General features: G+C 40.8%; 1 protein-coding gene across 1 annotated transcript in view; it reads left to right on the forward strand.

Annotated features, from left to right (window-relative positions):
* LOC137962742 (uncharacterized) overlaps window positions 1–20,802 on the forward strand; it is an 85,144-nt gene extending 64,342 nt beyond the window's left edge. The window contains exons 13-17 of the mRNA XM_068809784.1: window positions 3,281–3,351; window positions 14,598–14,658; window positions 19,744–19,803; window positions 20,150–20,212; window positions 20,517–20,802. Of these exons, the coding sequence (XP_068665885.1) occupies window positions 3,281–3,351; window positions 14,598–14,658; window positions 19,744–19,803; window positions 20,150–20,212; window positions 20,517–20,639 (378 nt within the window). The 3' untranslated portion in view covers window positions 20,640–20,802. The remainder of the gene's footprint in view (window positions 1–3,280; window positions 3,352–14,597; window positions 14,659–19,743; window positions 19,804–20,149; window positions 20,213–20,516) is intronic.
* Window positions 20,803–22,424: the final 1,622 nt, after the last annotated feature.

A 22,424-nucleotide genomic window follows, 5' to 3' on the forward strand; every position in this document is an offset into this window, starting at 1 on the left:
CCCCCCCCCCCCCCCCTCTTCCGTCCACTTCCTCTGCCAGAGCAGACATACCAGTCAGACTTTGAATCCACAACTGATGTGGTTCCACGCCACTTACCAAATAAGATGAAGAAACCTGAGCAGTCCCCGACTCCTTGGTGAGTCCAGTAACGCCACTCCTCTGCAGTCCAACACGGACGTCGATCGGATTCCATTCCCCCCTCCAAACGAGCAGTCACACTGGCTTGTCACTGAGCTTTAGTCAGAGCGTCATCAATATGATGACGAGAACTGGCAACAAATGATGAATTTTGCTCTCATTATGGGGGTGGTATACATTGGCCACCTACTGGGTGATGACAAATCTTTGGGAGTCCAAAAGCATAATTGTCAATGATTTTTATCTTGTGGAGTGTTAGGGGAATTGGTTCGTTACGGAAGCGAGCCATAATCAGTCGCTTCTTCTCCTTATAAAAGCCCTCAATTGTGATTCTTTAGGAAACTAAGTGCCAAATGACGGACGACTTCCTTGCTCGAGACCTCTGGCAATGCCCATCCCTGAATTGGGAGATCAATGTCGTTGGACACTCTAGCGGACTCATTATCCTCTAGGACTCTACGCTATTTGATATTTTGCATGCATCTTATGGTCATTACTCCATTGGATTGCAGATCCGTGATCGCACCTCAGTTGCCAATTGTGCTTAGCAAGTGTGTATGGTCCCACCAAAATACTGTGAGAGGCGCTGTGTCTGGGACGAATTATTGGAGCTCAACCAGCTTTGGTCCTTTCCATGACTTTTTGCGGGCGACTTAATGCTATATGGTTCTGCAATGAGAAGAACCCTTCGAAAACCAGTTTCACTTCTTCTATGAGGGGCTGTGAGACCTTATCGGTAGCTACGAGCTTGATGAGATTCCTCTCTCTGGAAAATCCTTCACCTAGTCGAATGGACAGCAACAATTGATCTTGTCCAAGCTGGATCGCTTTGTTGTCTGCCCGGAATGGTTGCAATTACACGAGAATGTGACTGGAATGGTTCTCAATCGGGTGGGGTCAGACCACTAGTTGATACAATTGTCTACCTCTTTTGGTAAATGGGGCCCTTCCTCTTTTTCGTTTTGAGAATTCCTGGCTATTGGAGCAGGATTTTGATCTCCTTCTGAATGGGTTCTCCTGCAGAAGCTGAAACTTCTTAAAGCCAAATTGAGAGACTGGTCCTCTGGTCGTCACTCTTTACTGGGTGAAGAGAAAGCCTCCCTTCTTTCCCGGATGCTGACTTGGACACATCAAAGGAGCAAAGGTACCTATCTCTCTTTGGATTTTCGACCCATCTCTCTCTCCAAATTGACCTTCAATTTATTTTACATCGGGAGAGAGTTCATTGGTAGCGAAGGGACTGATTCAAGTGGTTGCAGAAGGGGATGCAAATACATATTTTTTTCATGTCGTGGCTTCGGCGAGGCACAGATCTAAATGAATTACCTCTTATGTGTCAATAATGAGGTAATATCAGGTAGGGCCTTCATTACTGATGTTTTTCTCAAAGTTCTTCATAGATGTTTACTCTGAGGATTGCTTTAACTGACCAAAGATTCAGCACCTCCATTTTACCAGTCTATCTCTCATGGCTGTCTCTCTTGGAGCTACCCTTCTCTCGCAGTGAGATTGAGAATGCTGTCCTGGGGATGGCTTGTGATAGGGCTTCGTACCTCGACGGTGACTTTTACAAACAGAGCTGGCTGGTTATCGAGGATGTCTTATCCATGATTCATGGTTTTCACAACAGGGGCATTACCTTCCACAGCATAAGTGCCCCTTTCATTGCTCAAGTTCCTAAAAATACCTTTGTGGAACAGCCAGGAGACTTTTGCCCCATTAGTCTCATCTCCAGCACGTACAAGATCATTTCAAGGTTTCTAGCTCATCGCCTCAAGGCTCTCCTTCCCATTGTGATCCACCACAGTTAAAGTGTTTTTCTCAAAGGAAGAAAAATACTCGACTCTACCATGGCTGCGCATGAGCGCTCCTTGACCATTTCAGCCGCTTCGATGATCCTTAGATTGCTCTTAACATCGATTTGGAAGAGGCATTTGATCGAGTTAACTGTCCTTTGTTGGATGAATTGATGGGACACATGGGTTTTGGTGACCACTTCAGGTTTTGGATTAAGATCCGTGTCTTTGGCATCATATTCCCTTTGTTAAGTTGGGTCCAAGGCCCTATCCCAAAATGACTAGTCAACTTAGGAAACCTCTTTCCCAACTAATAAACTCAAGATCTTTGTACTCACTAATCCATGTGGGACTATTCCTTAACACTCCTCCTCACGTGTAGACCATCTTTTGTGGCTCTACAAGTGGATAATTTAGGAGTAGGCAGTTTAGGTATAGACCCTCTTTTGTGGCTCTACAAGTGGATAGTTTTAGGTGTAGGCCCTCTTTTGTGGCTCTACAAGTAGATAGTTTTTAGGTATAGGCCCACATATGAGTACTTGCTCTGATACCATGTTAAGTTGGGTCCAAGGCCCTATCCCAAAATGACTAATCAACTTAGGAAACCTCTTTCCCAACTAATAAACTCAAGATCTTTGTACTCACTAATCTATGTGGAACTATTCCTTAACACCCTTCTTCTCAACGCTACAGTTTGTGGATTCTTCTAGGGCACTAGAGGAATTAGACAAGGTGACCCCCCTCTCCCTACTACTCTTCAATATAATTGCAGGATTTTTATCCTCCATCATCTACTCAGCCAAAGAACTTGGTTGGCTACTGTCAGTCAGTCATTACCTGGCTTTTGATGTTCCTATACTACAATATGCGGATGATGCCATCATTTTTGGAGTTGGAACCCTTGAAAGCATAAGGAGGATTAAGGCTGTCTTGGGGCTTTTTGAAATTACGTTGGGACAAAAGGTTAATTGGGGAAAGACCACCTTGATGGGTTTCTTATATATCCCGAGACTCTTCTAGATATGGCAAGTATTTTGAACTGCACTATCTCCTCCTCCCCACCTCCCACTTGTCACCTCCTTTTATATAGTGATAATGATACAAATGACTGAAATACCTCTCTAAACTTAATCTTAACTAAACACCTGATATCTCCTACCATATATGCTTAAAAGATATTAAAATGAAACCATAGATACAATTCAATGTGCTGAACAAGATAATGTAAAATATACGAACTTCAGCAATGTGAAATGACCAAAATACCATTCTCATTTCTTAACAATATTCTTAGTTTTTTAAATGTTCAGTCTAACCACGAATATTGATGCATCCTCTTGTGCAGGAGCTTCGTTTGTTAAGGAAAGAGCGGGATCTTGTAGAAGACAAAATACATCATCTGAAGTGGTCCCTAAGGTATGGATCTCTTGCTGTCTCCATGCATTCACTAATTTTTAAATATGCTTACTAGATAAGGAGTATTCAAGGGCTGACCTTGACATGTAAAAGATGTTTTATTTAGAGTTGGCATCTGAATGCTAATTGTTCTTGATTGATTGCTGTTGGAGTATAAAACGTGGAATAAGAATCCTATTTAGGTGACACCGATCTCATTATTAAATTCCAAAAATTTTCGTTGCTGATTCTTATTGTCGGGTGGCTGTATCGATCTTGTATTTATGACTTTCACTTGGATGAGTATGAGACACAGATCCGAGCTAAATTGTCAACTAAACCATTAGCACTTTATGCCACTTCATTTTGATAACACTAGAATCGCCGAGGCTTGAGGTCTGCTGAAAACCACCTAGACCAAGGTCAAGTGCAAATGCTGCCTATAAACCTTCAAACCAAAAAGTTACGCCCAGAGCTCCACCTTTGTAGACTTATACACACTGAAAGGTACAGAGCATACCCTTTCATTCTGACCATCAATTCATTCCCTTTTTTTCACCTGGGCTGTCATGATTGGTCTATATAAAAGAGTGAACTTTAGGATTTTAGAGAGACAAAGAGAGAGTAAAGATGGAGAATTCAGAACATTGGAATAGGCTCTGGTTGGGTTTGAGCTCAGCTCCAGTCTTTTTATAGAGCTCAGAAATAAAAAATACCGAAATGCCCCTTCTCACTTAAAAACACTTTGTTAAAATACAAGTTCATGGGTATTTTGATCATTTTATATATTTTCCATATTACATTTTTCTCTTATAGTATGGCTAATCATTTTGGGATGGCCTTAGACACAACTTCACAAGGTGTCAGAGCGGGTACTCATATGTGGGCCTATACCTAAATTATCTACTTGTAGAGTGACATAAGAGGCCCATACCTAAATTATCCACTTGTAGAGCCACAAAAGAGGGCCTACACTAAAAAATTATCCACTTGTGGAGCCACAAAATAGGGTCTACATGTGAGGGGGAGTGTTAAGGAATTATTCCACTTGGATTAGTGAATACAAAGATCTTGAGTTTATTAGTGAGGAAAGAGGCTTCCTAAGTTGGCTAGTCATTTTGGGATGGGCTTTGGACCCAACTTAACACACTTAAACCCTTATATCTCTCTACATACTAGTTCAAATTACTTGAAAATTGAACTAGAGATAAAACTAAACACATATTGCCCTTCAATAAATTTTCTGATAGTCTATTATTAAGTCAGATTCGTGAAGTCTCAAATTACTTTCCAATTCCATCTAAAAAATGCGTGACTAAATGAGGGCTCTCTATAATTCATTGAAATCAACTCTTGTGTTTTGTGTTGACTCGTTTAAGTGTTAGTTATAAATGTTGATTCACTTCTATTTTCCTGTTTGAATCTTTTCATCATCTTTGTGTAGTTCAAACTTTTGAGCTCCTTGACAGACTATGGATGGGATACAATTATTCTCAAATTGCTTGATCTAAGGCTTTCTTCTTAGTGACCTTTGTTATTGTTTCTTATTCAACATCATGTATTGTTTATCTTTGTTGATTTTGAAATTACTCTATGCCTCCACCTTTTTCTAACCCCTTTTTATCTATTCTTTCATGTCCTCTAGTTGGGTAGCACAGTGCCTCTCTTTATCTTTTTCTTGTATTTTGTATCATAAAGGGTTTTTAAGAAATTTGGTCCAAAAATTTATTTGATAGTTGCATAGTATGAGAAAATCAGCTCAAGGGTATTTTAGCCATTTTATATTATGGCACTATCTTGTTCAGCATGTTTGAGTTAGTCTACGTACAAATTTTTATTTTCATAGGAAGAGTAGAATGGGAGTTATAAGGGAATAAGTGTTTTCTATGTAAGAGGGGTATTTCATATCATGCCCTTTCTTGTGGTCGGTTTGGATGAGCATTCTCAGTCGGATTGGCCTTCAATTATGCTTGCTGAGGGATCTCCTCTTGGTTTGCTATATACTTGTTGGGTTTCTATCCCCAAATTGGGTAAGATGATCATTTCTGCTTGTGTTGCTTTCATACCTTGGGGTATCTGGAAGGAGTGCAATAATAGGCGATTCAATGCCAAATGTCTTTTCCAAGAAAGGTTTACCTCCTCTATCATTGGCCTCATCTCCTCATGGCTTCATTCGAGAAAGGAGTTTTCCTCTCTTTTGGGCCACCCTCTCAGGGACAATTGAAGTGCCCTTGCTCACATGGGCTCCCCAGTGAGGTCTCTCACTATGCAGGAGCGGCAACCTCCTCAATCGAGCTACGTCCAGGTTGAATTTCAATGGTAGCTCCCTCAGGAATCTTGGCTTGGATGGCTTTTGTGGTTTTTTTCGCGATTCAGATGGTAACATGCTCATGTCATACTCTAGGCCTATGAGCATCTCAGATTCCACATTGAGGGAGGACAAGGCCCTCCTCAACGGTCTCACCATTTTCCTTGAGCATCTCTCTGGCCCGCTCCACATTGAGGGAGACTCTACGGTGATTATTGGCTGGTTCTCCTTTCCCTCCATCCCGTCGTGGCGACATTGGGATGTCTATTATATTATGAACATTCTTCCCCACATTACTTGTATTTGGTCCCATGTTCCTAGATTCACCAATTCTGTACCTGATGCTTTTGTTAAGCAGGGAGCCTCCCTCCAATTCCTTGTTGTAAGGGGTGTGCTTCCCTAGTGTGTTGTTTGTTTCTCTTGGTTAATAAAATTATCATTTTCTAAAAAAATGGCATTTTTGTCATTTCTATAATTTATGACTTAAACCTAATAAATAGCCTGCAATTTTTGTCATTTCTTATTGACATTCTTCCCCACATTACTCTTCCCTCTTTCAATCTTAGAATCAGGGATTAATCGGATCTTCTCATCAAAGATGGGAAATCGATGTCATCTTACTGAAGGGAAGTTTTGTCATTTTACCTTCGTATATGTTCCAGATTTACATGTCGTCTTACTCTACATGTTTTGTTATCTGCATAGTTCGAATTTCATGTAATTTGGATGGGTAGAATTGGAGATATAAGGAGTTAAGTGGTTTAAGAGTAAATAGAGAGGCGGGTCGAGCATGCCCCCCAACGAGATTCATTTTCAGAGCCTCTGCTTCTCTCTCTTCTCTTTACTCTCATTCTTTCTTTCCTCAATCTTCACTTTTCACATGGTATCAGAGCAATAGATCGCATCTCAAAGGCTCTATTTGTCATCAACTGTCTATATTGAAGGGTGCGACTTCCTAGAAGAGGGATTCTCAAATCGTGTGCCTGACTAGTTTGTAAACTCAATCTTTTCTTATTCTTTCTCCATCATAACCCTAGGGTTAATGGTTTTGCTACCTATTGTGCAGTTTTAAAGCATTTGATTGCCCAATGAGGGTTTATTAGGCTAACATTGCTTCTTTCTTGGGGAGTGCATCAACTTCCCCTTACCAAGTGCCTATGCCACCCTTTTCCTAGGCTGAACTCAACTCTAATTGGAGTGTATTTTGGACCGATTTCTTTTAGATTGCATTGGTTGTAGCATTTGAGACTGTTTAAAGTGGGAACATCATAATTGTTGCCTTAGCCCTAATTTTTGAAGTGGGGCCCACATACTCCTCCACACATAGTGGTTTGGGAAGTTCAATTAAGTTTGAATTCAATATTATTCTACTAGTATGGCTGATTTAGGCGACATTTATACTCCGTTCAGAGAGTATGTGCAATTAGACTAAATCTATGAGTTTGTACTTGAAGCCTAAGAGGAAGACTGAGTATATTCGAGATTATCCTCCAGTTCTTTAGAGTCACTGTGTGTACAAACTTGTTTCAGGTGTATGAGCTATATATGGGCTTATTTGGTCTTAAGAGGGGTAGCAGATCTGCTACCAAACACTACAATGAGTTTCTAGGGATTTAGTAGGAAATTGACGTGTATCATCCATTTACCATAGATGGACGTGAGTTAAGGAAACAACAAAATCATCTACTTTGCTAAAGTTCTTGATGGTTGGAGTTCTAAATTTGGAGTCAAGGCCCAAGTTCGTGCTTCAAATGAAGTTGCTACACTTTCCACCAATTTTAACAGAATTACTCTAACCCAAAAGTGGTAAAGGGGTTAAATTGGTTGAAGCTACTGCACTTAATACTTCTGGTTCCACATAATCATCATCTAGATGCCGTAACAGTGGTGGCAAAGGTAGAGGTAGAGATGAATTCCTACCTGTCAAGGTGACGCGATGCGAGAGGTGCGACGCAAGAGTGAGGTGCGACACGAGAGAGAGGAACAATCGAGCTTGGCGATGACCATTTCCTCCAATCTCTTGTTGTTAAGTGTTTCCTCCTCTGATTTTTTATCGTTATCTCTTTGTTAATATATACATAATTTAAAAAAAAAAAAGACAACCTAATTAGGCGTGGAAACACTGCTCCTGATTCTCTATGCTCCTTCTGCGGGCTGGAAGCCGATACTATTAGCCAACTTCTCCTCCACCGTGCTTTCACTTGGCAAGTCTAGTCTTCTATGATTGACAACATGGGCCTCAATTTCTGCATCCCCCCTAACCTGAGCACCATGTGCCGCTACTTCTTTGGGGTTCGTTTGCCCAACCTCTGTAAGCTGCTTGGATTGCTTACATCCCTTGGTGCCTCTGGAATGAGAGGAATTCCAGATGGTTTGATTGTGCTTCTTGCTCCGCTGCCGAGGTGATCTGCACTGCTACATGCCTTATCTCTACCTAGATTCTCACTTAGAAAGAATTTGCTTGCCTCTCCTATGCCCCTACCAGCACCAACTGGAAGATTATTGCTCAGATGTCCGTTCCCTCTGTAACCCGTCGGGTTGCTGTTTGGCCGCCTCCTCCCATTGGTTATTATAAGCTTAACTTTGACGGCAATGCCTTTTGGAACCCAGGGTTGGCTGGCTTTGGTGGGGTGATTTTTTTATCCTGGAGGCGCTGCTATCTTACTTTGGTCCTCTCAACATTGTGGACTCGACTACTGCTATTATTTCTTTGGGCCCCTCCAAAGCCTTCACATATTTCCAAATCGCTTCAGAGGTCCGCTTATTGTGGAAGGAGACTGCAAAGTCGTCATCGGATGGTGCTCCATTGCGTCCTTCCCCCCTGTGCCGTCATTGGCAGATTTTTCTTGATATTATGGATATTTTTTCCATTATTTCTTGAACTTGGTCTTATGTTCTTAGATCAACCAATTCGGCTACAGATTTGTGTGCTAAATTTGGTCCCTCCCTTTAATCTCTTGTTGTTAGGGGCGGTTTCCCTTGATGTATTCTCTTGCTTTGCTTTGAAATAAAATCATCACCGTTTAAAAAAAAGTAGAGGTAGAGATGGATCTAGTCCAGGTCGAGGTCGAGGTGATAGTAAATCCGAGAGGAAATGTAGTCATTGTGGACGAACATATCACTTCTCGGATAGGTGTTGGATTAAATTTGGTAAGCCAGCATGGGCAAACTTGACCACTCATGATAGTAGTGAAACCTCAACTGAGGTGACGACCACTGTTGCACCCGGGGCTCCAGATGAGATGTAGCATATGCTCTTCAGTTACCTCCCCTTCAGCTTCTGTAGCTCACACTTCAAGTCCTTTTGCCACTCTAGCAAACTCAGGTATTTCTACTTTTCATGTTCGTCCATTATCTACTTGGGTTATTGATGTAGGGGTTACCACTCATATGTCAAGTGTGTCGTCTTTGTTTTCTGAGCTTAAAGAGTTTTTAAATGTTAAAAATGTTAATCTAGCTGACGGGTCTGTTTCATCGGTTCAAGGAGTTGGTACTGTTACTCCTGCAAGCTTTTTAGCTCCTCAGTTTGCTTTACTAGTCCCTAAGTTTTCTTTGAATTTGTTGTATGTTAGTCTATCAACCAAGTTCATGAATTGTTCTTTGAACTTCTTTCCTACTCATTATGTGTTTCAGGATTTTACGCCGAAGAACATGATTGGTTCCGCTCATGAGAGAGGTGGTTTGTATTATTTGGAGAGCCATTGGCTAGATAATACTTTACGTGCACTACGCTCTACAGTGGCATTTGAGATTAGGTCTTTCCTCGTTAGCTAAGCTGGTTCAATTCTTTCCTAAATTTCCTTCCTGTCTTTCTTTTTAGTGCAAGTCGTGTCAACTGGGCAAGTATCACCGAAATCCATTTCTAGTTTCACATCACAAGACTAACCGGTTGTTCAAGGTTGTTCACTCCAAAGTTTGGGGTCTTTCTCTTGTGACTAGTTTATTTGGCTATATGTATTTCATTTCCTTTTATTGATGATTTCAGTAGGTGTACTTGAATTTATTTGCTTTAGGCGAAGTCTGAAGCTTTTGATGTATTTCAATTTTTTTGTAATGAAATAAAGAATCAGTTTAAAGTTTCTATTCATATCTTCTTCTTTTTTATGCAAATGAAAAATACAATGTCCACAATTTGGAAGAAGACCAGTCAGTGTCGACAATCTGGAATGGAGGGATTGATGGGAGACACCCTGCTTAGCCAAAGAATCGGCCAAAGAGTTGGTGGAGTGGGGAACTTGAGCCCTAGTATTTAAAAGAGGATACAATGTCCACAAGAGGAGCACCATCAGATAACAATTTGAGAGTCGCCTTCCACTAGGACAGGCCCACTGAGATGATCCTGGAAGATGAGTCCTTGAAGGAGAGGAAGGAGCTCAGCCGATGTGGAATCCACCATGCCCATTGGCCTTGCATAAGAGATAAGAGTAGCCCCCAACGAGTTGCGAAACACCCCATCAAAACCCGCAATGCCTAGACAGTTACAGGCACTACCATCTAAATTGGATTTGATGTAGTCGGGAGGAGGGGGGATCCAAGGAGTGTTAACGGGTGGCCGAGGGGGGCAGGCACTCCAAAAAAATATTTTTTTCTCCATGGGGCCAAGAGTCGCCAGGCCACAACAGCCGCATCAGGAGTAGAAGCCATGGACCAACCACCAATCATATGATAGGCCGAAGAGACTGAGAAAAGCCCACTGTTCTCCAAGCGCCACTTGAGTTTATCTGGTGTGTGATTTCGGATTCTGACTTGCTGTGGTAATTGAAGGAGGCTGGCTAGGAGAGTGGTCTCATCATTAGATAGGCCACGGCGGAAGAAAAAATTCCAGCTTCCCACGGTGCCCCTAGACTCAGCAATTGTTGCGTCTGCACACAAGCTAATTTGAAGGAGAGGCCCGAAGGAGTTACATAAAGGACCTGAGCCAATCCACCAGTCAAACCAAAATCTGAGGGAGGATTGGGTGCCATCATGGATGCTAACACCATGTTCAAAGAGGTGCAACAAGGGAAGAAAAGAACGCTAGAGTGGAGATAGGTGACGCCAATTTCCACCCGCAGTCCACGACAAATTGCACCATCTCAGTTTGGATGCAACCATTGGTCACCAGATGCAGTTTGGTCTAAAGTTGAAGCTCCAAAACCATTTAAGAAGTAGAGCATGACTCATCTCCTTAGTTGAGCGGATACCAAGAGCTCCATGGTGTTTGGGTTGACAGACGTCATTCCAGTTAACGAGATGATATTTGAAGCCTTCACTGGTACCTCTCCACAGATCGGACAATGCATGAATGAGAGACTGTAGTTGGGGATGCTTTCGATGCAGGATTTCAATAGGGTGATTCTTTGGCTTTGAAAAGAAGATGTCCTCTCCAAGTGGCAGGATGAACATCAAGTCTTTCAATTACTGGAGACCATAATTGCTTGTTCGGCCAGCTGTTGAAGAGAGGTAGCCCGAGGTGGATGATGGGTAATGAGCTGGTTCTGCATCCATGGAAGGACGCCATTTGGTTGTGGAGACTATCGTCGATGTGGATTCCAATGATGGAAGTCTTCCCTCTGTTGACCTTCTGCCCAAAGGTGAGTTCAAATAGATGGAGGAGAGTTTTTATACGTTTAAAAACTATAGGTTGATTGAAGCCATCCTCTACGCTTGGCAACAAGTGTCAATGCAAAGAGATGCTTGACAACAATATTAAAATGGAGCGGGGATAAAGGGTCTCCCTGGTGAAGTCCTTGGGAAAAACTATACTAATAATGCCTATCATATCTTTGTACTAATAATGGTTTTGAATTCATGAATCAGAAGTTTGATATTTTTTGTCAAAGTCAAGGAATTACTCATCAGGCGTTGGTGTGTTTACTCAACAAAATGTAGTGGAACACAAAAATTGCCATTTGTTGGAAGTAGCCCGTGCCTTGATGCTTCGTATGAAGGTTGCCAAGTCATATTAGGGTGATGTTGTCCTTACTACTTACATTTTTATCAACAACCCTCTTCTAATCTTGACGGCGAAATGGTTCGGGTTTTACTTCCTTCTGCTCCGTTGTTCCTTGTGGTGCCTAGTATTTTTGGTTGTGTGTTTTGTTCATGTATTTGGTCATTCTAGAGATAAGTTATCTCCTTGTGCCATTAAATGTGTTTCCCTAGGGCATTCTCAAACACAAAAAGGATACAAGTGTTTTTGTCCACATACTAGGAAATCATTTGTGTTTGTTGATGTAACTTTTTTCGCGGATACACCCTTCTTTCTGTCATTGTCTTCAGTTGTTGAACTGTCTTCTTCTACTGGTATTGGATCAATTATTCCTCTCCCGGTGGACGATTGTGTGTGACCTGTCCCAAGTGATACTGTTGAGAAACCATAATAGGTGTATCGTCATCGGCAAGTGCCCTCTGCTCAGCCTACAATCTCCTCTCCCATGCCGGGTTAGGACTGAAAATTCGTCTACGGATCCTGAGGTTAGTGACTTACATCTGCCTATTGCTCTTCGGAGTGGAGTAAGGAAAAGTACTCGTTAACCTCTGTCACATTTTGTTTCTTTCAGTTCCTTGTTTGGCAGATATAAAAAGTTTTTGTTGTCTCTATCTGCTTGCGCTATTCCTTCTTTTGTGAGGATGCCCCCTCTTCTCCTTAGTGGTAGCAGGCCATGGATGTTAGCAATTGTTGTTGGATGTAGAGGGGTATGTAAATATATGTGGCCGATGGCTCAATTGAGAGGTTTAAGGCTAGGTTGGTAGCCAATTGGTACACAAAAATATATGGAGTTGATGTGTTTGAGACATTCTCTCTAGTTACCCGTTATCATCTGTTAGAATTTTGGTATCACTTGATATGAATCAGGGATGCTCCTCATATTACCTGGATACCAAGAATGTTTTCTTGTATGTAATCTAGAGGAGGAAGTTTGTATGGAGCAACTTCCCAGATATGTTACTTAAGGGGAGATGCATGAAGTATATAAACTCAAGAGAGTGATTTATGACCTAAAACAAAGTCCATAGGCATGGTTTGAGAAATTCAGCCAAGTGGGATGTCAATGGGATTCTTTAGAAGTCATTGTGACCAATCACTATTTGTCTTAAAGAGGTCATCTGATATTGTAGTGTTATTGGTATATGTGGATAACATTATATTGGTTGAGTGATGTGACCGGTATTGAAGAGGTTCACTAAAATATTTGTTGGGAATTGAAGTGGCAAAAAGTAAGGAGGGCCTTATACTGACACAGAGAAAGTCTGTAACTGATTTGTTACATGAATATGGACTGCTTCGAAGGTTAGTTGGCAAACTTATATATGCTACAATTATTTGTCAAGATATCTCATCTGTAGTGAGTGTTGTGAGTCAATTTATGGAACACTCACGTAAAGTCCATTTAGAAGCAGCGCATAGAATATTGAAATTTTTGAAAGGGTCACCAAGAAAAAGGTCTCTTTTTTAAGCCCAGTGACCACCTGAGAATTGAAGCCTTCTCTAATGCTGATTGTGCCGGTTCGAAGTTGGCAGGAAGTCTACTCCCGGGTGTCATGTATTTCTAGTGGAAACTTGGTCAACTGGAAGAGTAAGAAGTAGAATGTTGTGGCTCGGTTTAGTGCTGAAACAGAATATAGAGCAATGACTCACATTATCAGCGAATTCATGTGGCTGATGTCTGTGACACAGGAGTTGGGTTTTAGTTAGAATGAACCCATGACTATGTACTGTGATAATCAAACAGTAATCTTTATTGCCAAAAACCCAGTGTTTTATGAGAGGACAAAACATATAGAGGGAGATTGTCATTTTATTTGGATTCTGTTATGAGGAAGGAGGTAGTCATGTCATTTGTTCGATCTAGAGACCAGCTTGGAGGACCGGTTTGGTGATGTTTTCTTCGAAGGCCTTGGGAAAACGTGAATTTATGATTTTCTATAACAAGTTGAGCCTTATGGACATATATACTCCAACATGAGCGGGAGTGTTAGAAAATCTACCTAGGTGTAGTTTGGTAATTTTACCCCTGTATATATTCCAGATTTACATGTCAGCTTTCTCTACATGTTTTGTTATGTCTATAGTTTGAATTTCATGTAATTTGGATACGTAGAATGGGAGATATAAAGAGCTAAGTGGTTTAAGTGTAAATAGAGATATTTTTGTAATTATGGTATTCCACTTATTAAATAGAGGGGGGTCGAGCATGATCCCTAAGAAGAATCATTTTCAGAGCCTCTTCTTCTCTCCCTTCTCTCTACTCTCATTCTCTCTCTCTCCTCAATCTTCACTCTTCACACCTTGTCTCTATAGATTTATAACTTTGTATGTATGTATATAAATACTGCACTCCTTAGTCATGATGTTTACATGGCTGTTGTTCACAATATATTTATAATAATGGCGTTGTCTCATTCTTATCTTCTAAAAGTCCAATAAATATTTTAAAAAAAAATGAGATGGACATCAACATTGGACACGAAATGAAAAGAATATTTAATAGATGAAATTTTTTTATCACCAGATTTATATGGACTTTTTTGTTTTAATGGCAACATCATTTTATTAAAAACAAAAGAAAAGAGAAACACACAAGAGACTATATCAGAGAGACGAGTTGCCCGCAAGAAGATTAGATCAAGTGAAAATGATCTAATCTCCTTGTAGGAGATTTTGTTGCATTTTTTATTAAGACTTGTTGTGTGCTTTTTTCGAGCATGTATTCTACACCAGCACTTTATAAAGGATTTGGTCCTAGACTTGTATCTTCTCCTGGATTAACACCTACCAAGTATTTTTGGGCATTTTAGACTCTCCTCTTTTTCAAGCACTTGCAATCTTACAAACATTCCATGAGATTTGAGTATTGATAAAAGAAAACATTAATTTTTAGAATGAAGGTATAAATCCTGTAAACACATTGTAAACTTCAAAACAAGTGTATCTGTCCCATTTTTATTTCATTTTGCTCTACTTTTCTCATTTCAGGTTCAATCATGTAGATGTTTACAGAAAGAATGACTTATTGTCTGCGCTCAGGGATTTGGAGGTAAGTATCGTGATTTAAAAAAAAAATCCATGTCTCTTTCTTGAGAACGATTAATGTGCACGATCACGATTCCATAAATAAGAGTTTTTGTTGCATATGAATTTGTAAGAATTTATACATTTTATATGGAAAGATGATCGTCAGTCAACTATAACAATGATTGTTTAGGTTTTGTGTATGTTGTTGCAAATTGTTGCAACCTGTAATGGATTTGGTTGCCATACCTCCCTTTTAAGCATTCAAAAAATGTGTGTGTTCCGTTTGCATCTTTAGTGTGTAGATAGGCCTATCTTCTAGTTCATTGGGTTGTTGTGTTCGTCTTTATGTTTCCCCAAAAGTACATCGTTTGGGTGCATTATTTACGAGTTGGAGAGTGAAAAATACCACACTTGGGAGGATTGAAGATAGGAAAAAGAGAGGAAATGGTTGAATTGAGGCTCAAAAGTTTCGGTACTGGCATGCTTGATCAGATCCGCAACATTAAGACCGTTCTGGGCCTATTTGAGATGACTTTTGGTCAGAAGGTTAACCAAGGGAAGACATAGATGGATCACTGATGATAGTAGACGTCACTTCTCTCCTATTTGGAAGGCCATGTTTCATATGTTTGCCACATTTTGTGATGCTATTTCTCCAGCCTTCACTTTTGGACGGATTGGTGGTCGGTCAATGGTCCTCTTACCTCTTCCTATCCAGTTCCCTTTCAGATCACCTCAAGTCGTGACTTCTCGGTCTCTAATGTGTGGGGGTATGGCTCCTTGGATCTCCATCTGAGACGTGGCCTTACTAATGTGGAGGCCATATCTGCTTGTGATATGATTGATGGACTTGGTAGTGTTAAGGTTCGTCCTCTAGTGACAGACTGGCTGATCTGGCTTCTTGATGACTACGGGCATTTCTCTTTCTCTTCAGCCTATCGTCATCTTATGGGTTGGACTCAACCTCCCACCCTTCACCTGACTGCTTTTGCTTAGAGGTTTTTGGCTCATCCTAAGGTGAAATTTTTCCCTTGGAGTTCCTACCGCAACAAGATTCTCACTATTGACAATCTTATCAGGTGTGGAAACAGTGCTCCTAACCCTCTATGCCTCCTTTGTGGGGTGGAAGCCGAAACCATCAGTCACCTTCTCCTCCACTGTGCTTTTGCCTGGAAGGTCTAGACCTCTATCTTTCCCCCAGTGTGGCCTTGAGGAGGAGACTTCTTGCCACCTATTTGTATCCTTCCCATTCTTGTGGTCCATGTGGATGAGCATCCTCAGTCGGTTCGATATTCAGCTTTTCTTGCCAAATAACATCCTCTCGGTTGGGCGTTTACTTCTCGGGGTTCCCCTCCCTAAATTGGGGAAGTTGATCATTTCTGCTTGTGATACTTTCATCCCTTAGGGCATTTGGACAGAACACAACAATAGGAGCTTCAACATCAAGCATCTCCCTCGTGACCACCAAGTCATCTCCTCTATTATTGGCCTCAACTCCGCTTGGCTCCACTCCAGGAAGGAGTTTTCCGCTCTTTCTGGGCTCTCTCTCAGGGAGAACTGGAGTACCATTGCTCAGATGGGAACCCCATTGAAGCCTATACTGATGCAGGAATGGCAACCCCTTGATTCAGGCTTCGGTTTAGAATATAAATTGGAGGAAAACCACTCTTGGGATATTATATTGATGGAGTTGAGCTTAGAGATATGGCTGATTTTCTGGGATGCTCTCTGGAGAATACGCCACCTACATATTTGGGTCTCCCCCTTTTTATTCCTGTGCCACGGCAACGCTTTGGTCCCCCATTATCGAGAAGAGAAGCGACTTGCAACTTGGCAGGGCAAGCTCCTATCCTCAGTGGATCGACTCACATTGTAAGTCTTGCTTGGCTGGCCTGCCAAATTATCTTCTATCTTTTATTAAGTATCCAGCCTTTGTGTGCTCAAAGATCGATGCTATTTGCCGTTGCTTCCTATGGAGAGGTTTAGAAGACACGTTCAGATATCGTTTGATAAGTTGGAAGGAGATTTGTTTGCCTCGGGATAGGGGTAGGTTGGGCATACGACCTACAAAGGATATGAATCACTTGCTTCAATGGATTTGGAACCTTAATGCCAACCATAGAAATTTGTGGAGGAATATGGTGTGCTACTATCTTCAGATTTCAAGGCATTGGTGGGAGAGGGAGGAGCTCCCCGTCGTCTATCCCCGATTTGGAAAATCCGTTTATACGCTACTTCCAACCTTCAAGACCACGACCTCCTTCTACCCAGGAAATGGGAGGACTCTTTTATTGTGGGCCGATGAGTGGTGCAGTTCCCGCACCCTCTCTAAGGAATACCCGGGGCTGTACAGGATTGCTATGGACCTCTCATGCTCGGTAGCAGAATCTTGGAGTAATCTTTCTTGGAGTCTTCTCTTCTGCCGGAGCTTGAATGATGATGAAGTTATAGCCTCCTGTTCTCTTATTTCCAGTCTCAATAGTACCATCCTCCGAGAGCGAGTGCCAAATAAACAGATTTGGAAGCCTAGCATCAGTGGTACATTCACAGTCGCTTCAGCCTATTCCCACATTAGGGAAGTTGTCCCCATTCAGCAAAAGCACAAGGCAAATCTTGCCTGGAGATTTTCAGCGCCTGACAAAGTTAAATTCTTTATTTGGACAGTCATCAAAGAGCAAATCCTCACAACAAACAATCTGCACAGGAGAGGCTTCACTACCCCAGATTCTACCAGCCCCCTATGTGGCATTTGTGAGGAGTCAGTACAACATGTTCTTCTGCATTGTGGCTTTTTGTGGAGAGTTTGGATGGTAGTGTTCCAGAAAATTGGCATTCAGGTGGGCCTACATCTGGATCTATTTGGCACTTTTCAGATGGTGCTTGGGACTCACCCTCCTAAAATTGGCAAGCTTCTTCTCTCTACTTGCCTTGCTCACATCCCTTGGTGTCTTTGGCTCGATAGAAGTAATTGGAGATTCAATTCCAAGTTCAGCAATCTGGTTAGTATGGTCTTTTGCGTTGTGGGTATGATTTCCAGCCGGCTCCACACCAGAAAGAAATTTGCTCCTCAGGTTGGTGTCTCCCTTAAATGGAATTGATGTCTTCTGGCCCACATAGCGGGTCTCTAGAAGATTTCAATCATGGCTGAGTTGGAGCTTCCCCCTAGTGACTGCATTAATCTGAATTTCGACGGTAGTGCTTTGGGATGCCCCAGACCGGCCGGGGCTGGGGGTTTTCAGGAATCATAGTGGAGAAACTATTCTCTCCTATGTTGGGCCAGTTGGCATTGCAGCTCCCAAAATATTGTTACGCTCATGCGATGCTTTTTTTTTAGAAAGTGATGTATTCATTAAACTAGAAACAAAGCAAACAAGATTAGGCAGGCCTCCCCCATGCAAGAGAAGCATGGAGAGAGGCCCCCTGCTTAGCACAACCGTCTGCAACAGAATTTGCAGATTTGGGAACATGGGACCAAATACAGGTAATATAGGGAAGAATGTCCATAATGGAGTAATAAACATCCCAATGGCTCCATGGCCGGGAAGAGAGAGAAGAGAACATCCAACAATCACCATAGAGTCTCCCTCAATGTGGAGTGGCCCGGAGAAATGCTCACGAAAGATGATGAGGCCTCTGAGGAGGGCCTGAAGCATGTGGTGCTTAATACATGCTTTCTTATTAATGGATGTCTTAATTTGTACTTGGAGGAAAAATTCTTGTTCGAATATTGAATCCAAAAGCTACGTTGTTCTCTCTTTGTCCTCATATTTTTGGATGTATGTGTCTTGTACATGTGTTTGGATCTTCTGTCGATGAGTTGTCTCCACTAGCTGTCAAATGTGTGTTTCTCGGTTATTCTCGTACACATAAAGGATATAAATGTTATTGTCCTTCCTCCAAGAAAACATTTATATCTATTGATGTAACATTCTTTAAAAATGTTCTATTCTTCTCTAGGTCAACAAAAAGTGCACCATTTATTGTTGATACAGGTATTGTTACTCCTAGTTCGGTGGAGGAAGCCATAGCCTCATGCCTAACATTACAAAACAAAAGTCATTGTACATTTATCAGAGATAGAAAGTAGATAAGAAACAAAAAGATGTTCTCTCTCCAACCTATGTTAGAACCTTCTTCATCTATGGATCCTAAGGTAAGTGATTTACATTTCCTATTGCTGTTAGAAAAGGTGTCCGCAAATCAACCAGATATCCTAATTCTAATTTTGTCTCTTTCGATACTCTTGCTGGTGATTCCAAAATATTTGTGTTGTCTCTATCTTCTTGTACTATTTCTTCTTCAGTACAAGATGTGTCGGTATCTTCTCAGTGAAAGCAAGTTATGAATGTTGAGATGGAGGCTCTACATGATAGAGGCACATGGATATTATGTGATCCACATCTTGATGTTGCAATTGTGGGATGTCAATATATTGTGAAATATAAAATTTGTGGTGTAATTGACAGGTATAAAACAAGATTATTAGCCAAAGGATATACCCAGACTTGAGGTATATCCTTAGGGACCAACTTGTAACAAAATATACCAAACTCAAGCTTACCTAAGGCTTTGTTATGAGTTGGGCTTCTCGACATATATGCCCTATCTTGAGGGTGGAAGTTAGATATCAAGAAAGAGCATTTTAGTCATTTTATGTGTTAGGTATTACTCTGTTGTTATGTCAGTTGATTAGATATGTGTTATGAGTCTACGATCATCTTACATGTCATTCTGATGTGTAGTTAGAGATTGAGGTGATTTTAAGTGATGAGGGTAATTATGTAATCTGACCACAAGTCACATAAGCGATGAATAAAAGAAAGGAGGGAATCGACTTTTCCCCTACTCTCATACTTTTTCAAAACGTGCTCTGCCCTTTTCTCTCTTCTTCTCCCTTCTATCTTCTTTCTTTTTCAATTTTTCATCTGTTTTCTGAGTGTATATCTGTTTTCCGGAGTTCTTGTCAATGTATTTGTAATTTTACTTATTTTATTGTATTGTTGGCCACCTTAGCCATACAACTGTATTTTCTTTATACGAATTAATAAATGTTGATATTCATAAAAAAAAAAAAAATCAAACTTTTCCTGTCCTTTTCTACTTGTAGTCTCATAGGGAGCAAGTACGTCATCTTCATCAACAGGCTCAACGAGAATTCCACCAGAAGGTAACGCCTCCAAAAATAGCTATCTCAGTAAATTCCAGAAAACCAATGCATTGTTGTTTGCATATTAAGCCACAAAATACAAACCATCATTTCTTTAGGACATGGCACCAATGGTTTTGAATGACATTATTTGACCTATAAACTACAAGAGGGATATTGTTTCAAGCATTGTAATTATTTTACAGTATAAGGCCTGAAAAAATCCAAAGTTTGTCTTGTCTAACTTTAAATTTACATGGTCAAGAAATTTTCCTTATTTTCTGCCTACAAAATCAATCTCATGTATATAACTTTATTGTTGATTTCCTTAGTAATATAAGTGATTATAATCTCTTCTATGTTTCAGTTTCACAAGGTTTGGGGTCAGCTCATGAAGACAGGATTCCAAAACTCTCGATTTGCACATCAGGTTTGTCTCTGCTCGTAGTCCTGTTATCCACTTCAGAGATTGATCTATTGACACAGATTTGACATTGTTCTGGATTAAGCTGGCTTAATGTTTGTCTGCTGTGTTTTAACCGTCTACCTAATGTAGATGAATATGATTGCAGTCTTAGGTCGTGGATTTCATGTGAGGCATATTAAACAAAACCAATATTGCTCTTGTTCACCTGGAACTTATTTCAATACGTATTACTCCTGTCCTGACACTATTGCCTGTCTTTTAATGTCGTATGAACTGAACATGTTTGGGGCTCATGTTGGTTATGTAGGTTGAAAGGTTTGCTTGTCTGTACACCAGCCAAGTGACAAACTTGAGCCTATATTCTCCGGACAAATACTACAGGCCCAGTGAGGATTTCATGCCACATGAATTTGATATTCTTGCAGAGTAATGCCTTCAATGGGTGCAAAGTCAGCTTCTACGCCAGTGGTTAACTGATAGCAAGGCGGAACTGAATAGTGATGGTAGTACATTCATCGCATGTATTTGAATCTTTTGACAAGGTTGGAGTAATGTGATGAGATTCTGGATTTTCTTTTGGTAACTAAGGTATGCTGGATTTCTTGAATTTCGTTTTGCATTGAGACCAAAATATAATTCAGCTCTTTGAAACTACTTTGTTAACTACTACAAAGCCTACGTATACTCTTCTTCTGGGGGATGAAAGGACGCCTGTTTGCATGGGTCTGAATTTTCAGGCAAATATGATTCACTTCAAGGATTGCTTAAGAAATATTTTAAAAAAAAATTTAAGTTATCACATCGTTGTGTCCGTGAACTTCCAATCCTTACCCTAATAATTTAAATAATAATATTTACAATGGCGGTTTTGACGAAGATGAAGGCCACATTTTCCATCTCCCTCTGACGAGCTACCTGATTTTGTCGATTCCGTGGCTACATAATTTTCATGGCGTTGTTTAATAGTTGAAGGCTTTTCTGAACTGGATCATAACAATTGAAGAAGAAGTGATGGAAGTAACAATCCTGAACATAGTAGCCGATCGATGGGCAAAGTGCGGTCTCATGAAATCTTTACCTGTTCTTGGGCTTTTCCTTTGACTGAAATTGGTAGAAAGAAGAAGAATTTGGAGTATTTCGAAGACCCGATCATCCATGAATGCACATACAACTCCTACACGCAGGACGATAAGAGGATGGACTGAACGGGTCTGGTTTGTCAATAGCGATCGGTAACATTTCCCTTATGGAAGAGTTTCAAGCCAGGAACCACTTCGTGAAGGGCAAGGCGACAGCAATCGGGAATGATCAAGAGATGGATTATTTGGAGAGAAATATGTGTTGGAATTATGGTTTCAAATATATTATTTATAAAATAAAATTTTCATGATATTAGAGGCGTGGGGCCCACTTCTAGATGTTTTGTCATTGGATGTTTAGTATAGGGAATAATGGTCAGCACATCCCCCTGTAGAGGTAGATTAATTAGGTGCATTGACTTAGTGGACATCCCCCTGTAGAGGTAGATTAATTAGATGCATTGACTTAGTGGACACATCCCTTAAAAATAGTACATGTATCTCTCTTGAGGGGATGTATCTCTCCTTAGAGGATATATCCTTAAGAATAGTCATTAGTGACATACCCTTTGAAAATCTATAAATTCCTCTATGGTCTTACTAGTGAGGCTAAGGCTTATTACACACCCAGTCTGGCTGAACGGGAGCAAGCTTATCACGTGTAAATGAATTATCAAAGGTTATCATTTCATTTATATTCTTCAAGATGAAAGATATGCTCTCTTTATTCTTATTATTTCAATTCTATGATATATGTATGAAGAATTTAATATCTATTTCTATGATATTTATTTTATTATTATTAGACATCAAGTCTAACAAATACAAGTGATCTAAGCCTCTACTTTTATCATTGAGATAGATTTTATTTTTCATATTTTTTTCAGATTTTTTGAGTATTTATTTGTGAATGGATATAAGCCTAGTTTAGGCTTATTGTGTGTTGGTGCCGCATGCGAGGACCTTCATGCGCGCAAGCCTTAATGTGCGCGGGCCTTCATACGTGAGGGCCTTCATGCACGCAGGCTGCTGGTGCGGGTCTGCCAATGCGCAGGCTATTGTTTGTGCATGCCTGTTTACGCGCGAGCTTATGCGGTCCGGGTCTGTAATGACCCAGGACCATGAACCAAACCGGG

This window comes from Aristolochia californica, unplaced genomic scaffold, assembly GCF_029961685.1.
Source record: "Aristolochia californica isolate CCGP_79_NKW_82.1479 unplaced genomic scaffold, dmAriCali1.0.hap1 SCAF_4, whole genome shotgun sequence".
In the NCBI taxonomy this organism is placed as follows: Eukaryota; Viridiplantae; Streptophyta; class Magnoliopsida; order Piperales; family Aristolochiaceae; genus Aristolochia; species Aristolochia californica.